At 38.1% G+C, this 9,442-nt stretch overlaps 1 protein-coding gene across 1 annotated transcript; it reads left to right on the top strand.

The window, feature by feature from the left end:
- Window positions 1-4,428: 4,428 nt before the first annotated feature.
- Window positions 4,429-9,186, top strand: LOC113298763 (pyruvate kinase 1, cytosolic-like). Its single transcript, XM_026547591.1, has 16 exons — window positions 4,429-4,688; window positions 4,870-4,966; window positions 5,122-5,219; window positions 5,335-5,490; window positions 5,612-5,689; window positions 5,982-6,113; window positions 6,380-6,460; window positions 6,562-6,633; window positions 6,747-6,836; window positions 6,934-7,078; window positions 7,287-7,375; window positions 7,921-8,016; window positions 8,150-8,217; window positions 8,335-8,434; window positions 8,569-8,628; window positions 8,773-9,186. The coding sequence occupies exons 1-16, from the start codon at window positions 4,620-4,622 to the stop codon at window positions 8,923-8,925; spliced, it is 1,584 nt and encodes a 527-aa protein (XP_026403376.1). The 5' UTR covers window positions 4,429-4,619; the 3' UTR covers window positions 8,926-9,186.
- The last annotated feature ends 256 nt before the right edge of the window (window positions 9,187-9,442 follow it).

Raw genomic sequence — 9,442 nt, 5'->3', positions numbered from 1 at the left:
CATGCGGAGCACTTCTCTCGTTTCTTCAGGAATAGATAAAGATAAACTAGATTGATTTTATCTCATTATTCCACCGCCTTTACTCTCTTTCGCGGTAACAAATAGGCCGGGTATTTCTCACACGTGTAGTAGACCGCCAGACCAGAACCCTAATTGATATCCCCCCATTTGTGTGAAGTTGAGTCAGCCTTTGTGATGATGTGTTAAGAGAAATATTCTCTTTAACCGAGTTTGACAAGATAGAGAGATATTTTCTGATTTGTGAGAATAACTAGGATGAGTCACGTGAAAAGACATTAAATTCATCAGAAATCGTGTGTAGAGTGTGAGAGGAGTTGAGGTTGAGCTCCCTCTCTCCATGTACGGTCACTTATGCCATGTGGAGACCGTATTATTTCTTGTGGGTCCCTTTTTTGAGTATGCAGAGCCCAAGGGAGCTTATCCACGTTTTGGATAGACATGTACAGTTCAGGCCTAATTTACTAGCCGTGAGTGTGTTAGAGACACTGAGAAATAGGCTTGAGCCCTAAGTGAGGCGTGTGCCTGAGTTTTATGCGTGTATAAAACTTTTCAGATGAAATGACTCAGTTCGGATAAGGCCACCTGAGATTTGGCTGACGCGACTGAGGCTGTCAGAGATTTAGCCGACGGGTTTGAGGCTGTCAGAGATTTGGCCGACGGTTTTGAGGCCTTTTGATATTTGGCTGACGGGTTTGAGACCGTCTGGTATTTGAAAAATGAGATGGAGTATGTTCGAGACTTGGCCAAATGGAACATCTCTGAAGTCAGCTAGGACATGTTTGGGAGAGAAAAGAAGGATTGCACGCCTGATAATGTCTCTGCGAGACTTCGGCTCACTTGTCTTTGACGAGCGTATCTCACAGAGATGTGCTTGGAATCAATTGTGTCTGTATTTACGAGGCCGGCATGACCAGTGTATCTCGGAAGGATGTTCTAGAAGTCTGTCGAAATAGGCTTGAGCCCTAGCTAGGTGAGGCGTGTGCCTGAGTTTTATGCGTGTATAAGCTCTTCAGATGAAATGACTTAGTTCGGATGAGGCCACCTGAGATTTCGCTGACGCGACTAAGGTTGTCAGTGATTTAGCCGTGGGGCTTGAGGCTGTTAGAGATTTATATAACCGGTTTGAGGCCGTCAGAGATTTGGCTGACAGGTTTGAGGACGTAAGAGATTTGGCCGACGGGTTTGAGACAGTCTGGTGTTTGGCTAACGGGATGGAGTCTGTTCGAGACTTGGCCAACGCGATGGAATCTCTCTGAAGTCAATTGGGACATGTTTGGGAGAGAAAAGAAGGCTTGCACGCCTAATAACGTCTCTGTGAGACGTCTGCTCACTTGTCTTTGACCAGCGTATCTTGCAGAGATGTGTTGGGAATCAATTGTGTCCGTATTGACGAGGCCGACATGACCATTGTATCTCGGAAGGATGTTCTAGGAGTTTGTCGAAAGGGCCCAAAGGAAGAATAACCAGTGTATCTCGCGGGGATGTGCTAGGAATTATTTAGAAGCCTCAATAAATCGATTCAGAGTCTAGAGTAGACATGATCCGTGTATCTCGCGATGATGTACTGGGAATCAGTCCTTGATCTCAAATAGGATAAGTCGTGCTTACAGGAGACATGTATGTCTTCGCTCTGGGTCATAAGTCCGCCGAGGACGTCTTTACGCTTCTACATAGCCTACATGACCAACATTATCTCGTCGGGAAGTATACTAGGAGTCATGGCATCACGACCAGCAGTGTCTCCCGGGGACGTATATTAGAAATCGTGGCTATGGGTGCCTTGATGACCAAGGGCTTTATCTCTACCGCAAGAGTTGATTTTTATCCATGATCTTGAAATGACACTTTTACCCCCATCCAAATTCTACCGTTTCAAATACCAAAACTCTAACTACGATGTAATAACATATAAAAAAAAACTCATATTTTACGTTCGCCTGGACCACTCTAAAACGTTAAAATGGCCCTTGTCTGGGGATTTCTCTTTTAGGAGTGCATCAAAATTTTCGATGGTACAATGCATGCTCGCACATCATCACATTATTTTGAAAAGCATAAATCCTACTGGTTCACCAATAAAGAATAACTTGCGTTCTTGCATTTTAGTGACGGTGTCTTGTTTTCACAAAGAAGGTACAGATTAGAAACCGTGCTAGTCTTTTTCTTTTTTGATGAGGTAGATTTTTGGAACTTCTGTGACGAATTACAATCAGTGATGCATTTTTGGAGTAGTTTATTTGTTACCTAAGTTTAAAAAAGTCTCTAATTCTAATCAGCTAAACCTTAATTAAAGAAGGATGGTTTTTCTTTTTTGACATCAAATAAAAAATGCATTGTCTTTATTATATTCCTTACAAGAAAAACTGTATTTTAATGGTGGACCATTCTGGAACAAGCACTGTATGTATGGGATCGAGGTTTTAATATGGAAAGCCAAAGTTCAGTATAGTATATGCCATAGGAATATCTCACCCTAGATTCGTAAGGGTCAAGTAACTAAAGTCAATCCTAGCCATCATTTTAATGAAAGGTCATTTTATTATTCAACGGTGTAGATCATTTGGCATTGCTTCGAAATTTCTAATTATTATAAATTAGGTGTGACTTTAATCTTAAGCTAACAGTGATTCTCACTAAAATCCTACTTGAACAACAAGTTAGAAGCGGCAGAAGAAGGTAATAGTGATGTAATAAACCACGTGAGCAGAAAGTTAGGTTGATTAAGTGGTCGAATCTCAGTTTTCCCCAAGTTGAGATCTTGCCGATAAATACTTTTGTTTCTTTGGTGTAAGCAAAAGACGTTGTTGTGTGCTTCTTGACTCCACATCTGTGGGCCCACGTGGTTGCATGCGTTAGCGGTTTTGAAGCCTTTATGCGGGTCCCACTGCAAAACTCTACAGCCCTACCTCTCCCCCGGCTCATTACAGTACCGCACTGTACTTGGCCTTGTACCTCTTGTTAGAGCTAGCTAGCGCGTAGCGGGTTAGAACCGAAATATCCTGGCTCGATGTGCCCGATGAAACATCATAGTCCATAGACTCCATACGGGCTAGTGAAATTTTCTTAAATTTTAAATATTTGTTCTCAAATTTTTAAAATTTAAAATTTGTTCTTAAATTTTTAATTTTAATTTTAAAATTTTAAAATAAAAAATATAGGTAGATTAATTTCTATTCAATATTTTTTTTTTTAAATTTTCATTTTGCTTTTTTTTTTTGATAAAAATATGTTATAGGAATTGATTAATTAGTCGTGTATCCTGGTTAAATTATCGAAAGATACAAAAATATAGCATCCAAAAATTACATTATAGAATCTGACTGCATTCTCCAACTGGAATAGAATATTACTACCTATATTACGTTGTACATCCAGAATAGACCTAAGAAGACATGATCCCAGACAGATACATGACATGTCCACCTCTTCCAGATCCGTCACAAGGGAAACAAAAATCCAAATTTGCTTTATCAAGTATCAAATTGGAACTACGAGAAAATAGAACAACTTTCAGTAGTATCAATGCCAATACTTCTCTAGTAGAAAAGAATTTCTCAAGTTAGAGTACATATCCTTCAAACACATTCGAACTTGAAGCCCAACAAGTGACCGTGGATCCTCAATATTCATTTAGCGTAGTTCTTGGATCTTCCCTCATGAGCTCAAATGTTACGTTCATTTGGCAACTCCCATAATAACTTATGTAACACAACCCATATACACAAAACATGACCTCAGGCGATATCCACTTTTAAAGCTTCTTAGTTCCTATACATAAGAGAACCAGATTTTCCTGAATATGTCAAAAAATTATATCAAAATTCCTTTTTGTAGTAAATTTTTTGTGATAAAGCTAATGATTCTCCACCATGAAATAAAATTTAAACACCTCTAATGCCAGCTCCAGAAGCAAGGGGTGTGGTCAGAAATAAATCAACTAGTGTCGTAGGAAGAATATTACACTATATAAGCCTCATGAGGAACTATCTAAGTGAGCCTAATTATGTTACAAGGGAGAAAACTAACTCTACCTTCCATATCAAATTCTACAGTATTGCACCATTCAGGACTCAGTCTGCAAAGATATTAAAAAATAACGAGATGACCAGCTGGGCTAGCAACACGTTATTATGATTCTACGAAGTCTATTTTTTAAGTTTTATGATTTTTAGAAATTGACATAATAAGTTTCCCACGTAACACATTTTGTTTTTTTTCTTCACACCAGAATGGTGTTAGAGCTATAGGGTTAGGGTCGAGGTGCGGGTCAGGGTTGTAAAAACGGGAGGAATACTGGGATGGGGAATTGTCCACCAAGATATTCTGCGTGGTCCTTGAGATATTTCTACCCGACCGAGATAAAAAAGGTAACTTCGTACGAGAAGTTGTGTCCCGGTTTTCAATTCTTCTTTGTTCTTTTTGGTTCCTGGTATTTCTTAATTCTACAAATATCAGCGGTGCTGGTGGTAACAACCTAAAAGAAAAAACCCTCTGAAAATCTCAAGAGTTCTTCTTTTTCTTCAGCTCTTTCTGAATCCAATATTTAGGATCCAGAATTTTCAAAAAGTTATCATTCGTAAAAACCTAAATCATCGAAAATGCATGCAACACACTTACTTCTCGAGGAACCTATTAGGATGGCTTCAATCCTTGAACCATCCAAAACTGTAAGTTCTAAATCATCGTTGTATTCAGATCCTTCGTTTCCCACTTTACTTATTTAATGTCCTTTTTATCTATAACGGTGGTGCAGTGTAGAATGTTTGATTAGGTTTTGCTTACTTTTTGTTTTTGTTGTTGTGTTGATTTTTTGAGATTTATATAATGATATAAATTTTGTTTCTGTAGAATTTTTACTCCGCAATGACGAGGATCGTTGGAACATTAGGTTCGAAATCGAGATCTGTTGAAGTTCTCTCTGGTTGTCTCAAAGCTGGAATGTCTGGTAAGTTTAATTTGTTTTTAAGATCAAGTTTTGTGCTGATTTTCCTGTGTGTTTTCAGAGATTTGAGTTTAGATTAACGAAAATTATAGTTCTAATGTTGGATGGATTACCGAAGCATGTGATTTTAATGGTGTTTTGTGTTTGGATTGTTGTAGTTGCTCGGTTCGATTTTTCTTTAGGAGATGCTGAATACCATCAAGAGACTTTAGAGAATTTGAAAATTGCTGTCAAGGCTACTAAGAAACTATGTGCCGTAAGTTTTTAGTTCATGTTTCTGTTATCTACTTGTTAGTTGTATTTTTTCCCCCAACACTGGTTTAGAATGAATTTGTTGGCTAAGCATTTAATGGAGTTGTTACTCTTTCCAGGTAATGTTAGATACTGTTGGCGCAGAGTTACAGGTCATTAATAAGAGCGAGAGTTCAATTTCGCTCAAAGCTGATGAACTTGTTGTTTTGACTCCAAATCAAGATCAAGAAGCCAATTCAGAGATACTACCCATCAGTTTTGATGGACTAGCAAAGGTAGATCTTTTTGGAACTCAATAGAATGATTAGTTGCCATTCCCTTTTTGTTTGTTCGTTTGGTTGCAACTATATTCTGCATTTACAAAGTATTTTGACGAAAAACATGGATTTTATGCAGGCTGTGAAAAAAGGAGACACAATTTTTATGGGTCAATACCTGTTTACCGGAAGTGAAACTACTTCTGTTTGGCTTGAGGTAAGACATTGGTTGGTTCTTGTTAAGATGATAATTTTTGGGTTTTCAAGTCTGAGGTGCTAGGTAGAACTTGGAAAAATGGTTACCTGGCTACATTGGGCACTAAGTTTAAATGTTTGCTTCCTTCGTCCTACCTTACCTTTTAAGTTGTAAGGTCCAGTCGGTTTTCCCTCATGTACAAATTTTCAAGTTGAGTGTAAGAATAAGCCAAGCCACCAACTTTTTTTTGATACTTTTCAACATTGTTGCTATCATCTTCTTAATGTGGTTATTAATCATTATATTTTGGCAGGTATCTGAGGTGAAGGGGGCAGATGTTGTCTGTGTCGTAAAGAACTCAGCTACTTTATCTGGGGCATTGTTCACCTTACATGTCTCTCAGGTTCACATTGATTTGCCAACCTTGACTGAGAAAGATAAAGAAGTAAGTATTGTTCTATCTGCAATTATTTTGTGTTCGTGTAGATAGCAAAGGATGTCAAGAGGTTCTGCTACATGCAAAATCATTGTTAAACATTATTGACACTTCCTGTTGTTTTAACTTTGTTCATTAGATATATCACATGTGATGTTGTAAGTCTATTACATGCATGAACGTTTCCCATGGGAATACTGTGCTATTTGCAAGTGAATGCTTCTGCATCCTTTAGATAATCTTTTATTATAATTCATCATTTTTAACTATTTCAGGTCATACACACATGGGGTGTTAAGAACAGTATTGACTTTCTCTCACTATCATATACTCGACATGCTGAAGATGTCCGCGAAGTAAGTAATTCTTATACCTTATGAGTGGTTTAGTTAATCATGTCCCTTGTGCACCAGAGCTTTATGAAAGAATGTGACACCATGTTTGCTTCAATATGCAGGCTCGCCAGTTTCTTTCCACCTTAGGTGACATCGGTCAAACTCAGATTTTCGCTAAGATCGAAAACATCGAGGTGAGTTAGTTGATCTTTTTTTCCATGATTTTATATTTTTATTTTATTATCTCCCATGTTCCATTATTAAGTCCCAATGCTATGAACTTACTGTGTTTATGGTATTTTTTCAGGGGTTAACTCATTTCGATGAAATCCTCCAAGAAGCTGATGGCATTATCCTTTCTCGTGGAAACCTTGGAATTGATTTACCACCAGAGAAGGTATAGTCCTGAAAATGAAAGAAATAATCAGCTCTCGTGGATTCCCTTTGTAGTTGGCCGTTAACTTATTGATGGTAATCATTCTCTCATTTTGTAGGTGTTCTTGTTCCAAAAGGCTGCTGTTTACAAGTGTAATATGGCTGGTAAACCTGCTGTGGTTACCCGTGTTGTGGACAGTATGACAGACAATCTTAGACCAACTCGTGCAGAGGCAACTGATGTGGCTAATGCAGTATTAGATGGTGTGCATGCATGTCTTGACTAAGTGAATTTTGTTCCAGTTTCTAATATTTATTTATGGTACCATCTAGCATCAGTTAATCGATGGTCTGAGTTTAATAGCTCTGTACTGAAAGAATATCTTCAAATCATTAGTTGCTCTCTGGCATTATTTTTTTTCGTAGTACCTTACTTTTTCTTGATTAGTGTTTTTATTTTTTACTTATGCAGGAACTGATGCTATCCTTCTTGGTGCTGAGACTCTTCGAGGATTTTACCCCGTTGAGACCATCTCCATTGTTGGAAAAATTTGTGCCGAGGTACATTCTTCGTTATCTTTTGAACTTTGAAAGCTAGCATTGACTTGCCAACTATTTCTGCTTGATCTTGTTTAGCCCTTGCTCAAGTTTCTCCAGTACGGTCATGTGTTAGCATGTTTGACTGTTTTTAAACTTGAAACAGTCAACAATATTAGCGGTCAACCCCAATAGAGTTAAGTTTCTCCAGTACGGTCATGTGTTAGCATGTTTGACTGTTTTTAAACTTGAAACAGTCAACAATATTAACGATCAACCCCAATAGAGTTTTTAATTTTTGATGGAACCCCAATAGAGTTTGAAGCTTGGAACCCCAATAGAGTTTGAAGCTTTTTATTTGTATTGTTGGATGGGAATTTTGTACATCTCCGGCCATCTATTATACGGGGTTACTATACTTGCTTCTCGGTATTTTCTGTCGTATGCACTATTCTATCTAACCTGCATATATATCATTAAAATTTGGCTGTTACATTGCCTCTATATGGTCATACAGTTTCGTCTCTTGTTATCATCAACTACATGCCACTGACGCTTTAAACTTACAGGCTGAAAAGGTTTTCAACCAGGACTTGTACTTCAAGAAGACTGTGAAATATGTTGGAGAACCAATGAGCCACTTGGAGTCTATTGCTTCCTCAGCGGTATTTTTTTTTTGGGCGATTTCTTCTTTCCTTAAACAAATATGGAACCAAACCTTTCTTTTTTAACTTGGAAAGCTGCTTGTAGGCTGTAGCAGGTTTTGTGTTTGACCAAAAATTATGACCTCTTTTTCAGGTGCGTGCTGCAATTAAGGTGAAGGCATCTATTATAATCTGCTTCACTTCATCTGGAAGGGCTGCTAGGTGCTGCAATGCTTTTCTTTTCTTTTAAGTGCATGTTTATTCATGCAATGTGATGCTTCTTTCTCTTCTTAATGTTAAATTCTTCACTCATAAGTGCCGAATTTTGTGCGAGTGCAGATTGATTGCCAAGTATAGGCCGACAATGCCCGTGCTGTCAGTTGTTATCCCTCGACTCAAAACTAATCAACTTCGTTGGAGTTTCACTGGTGCCTTTGAGGTAGGACCCACGGTAATCATTCGTAATTAGTTTAGTTTCTAGTTTGCTCTGTTGTTTAGCCTTAGGATTTTTTTCTACCCAAGCTAGATAATATCTTGTTGAAGCTAATTAGTTATCTTTTTCTTGATGGGCAGGCAAGACAATCACTTATTGTAAGAGGTCTTTTTCCCATGCTCGCTGATCCTCGTCACCCAGTAAGTTTTTTTTCCCCGACTTCTATTGTTGTGTGATCCCATTGCAACTTCAATAAAGGGTTCTTCGTCTTCTTTTGCAACCAGACATAATATCATTTTTTGTTAGCATTCCATCTTCTGATGATTTAATTCTGGTATTGGCAGGCTGAGTCCACAAATTCGACAAACGAGTCAGTTTTGAAGGTTGCTCTTGATCATGGAAAGGCTTCCGGTGTTATCAAGTCACATGATCGGGTTGTTGTTTGCCAGAAAGTTGGTGATTCATCCGTGGTCAAGATCATTGAGCTGGAAGATTAAAATTTATAAATTTAGTTGTCATCCTTTGTCTATGGGGGTTTTAATTTTCCATTCTTTTTTGGACCTGCTTTTCAACTGTATAAGGGTTTCACAGATCCTTCTCCAGGTATGGTGGGTCGGCGGTGGTTCTATAGTAATTTAAGAAAGTAGTAGATGTATTAAACAAGATATAATGAGTGTATCCTGGAGAACACTATCTATCAGATGCTTATATTGCTGATCACAATGTTTTCAGTTTTGTTGATGGTAGTTAGATTTCCACTTTTTGCCTTTCTGTATTGACTTTATTTACCAGGTCTGCGGTGTTAAAATGATATGAAGACGTTTTGAAGGTAGCTGGCTCTAAAATGATGCTGAATTTGAAAGTTTGGCAGATCGTCTATCCCTATGATGCCTGGAACGTGGCATTAACTTCGTTCGGATCTGGTATATATCTAGGATTCAGGATGCAGTGTGTTGGAAAGCTTATTGTTTGTACCGATCTCCCTGAAAACTATGGTTGGTTTTGTTCTTCTGA

The sequence above is a fragment of the Papaver somniferum genome, chromosome 7 (genome assembly GCF_003573695.1).
Source record: "Papaver somniferum cultivar HN1 chromosome 7, ASM357369v1, whole genome shotgun sequence".
Classification (NCBI taxonomy): Eukaryota; Viridiplantae; Streptophyta; class Magnoliopsida; order Ranunculales; family Papaveraceae; genus Papaver; species Papaver somniferum.
This window is presented reverse-complemented; position numbering and strand designations above follow the sequence as displayed.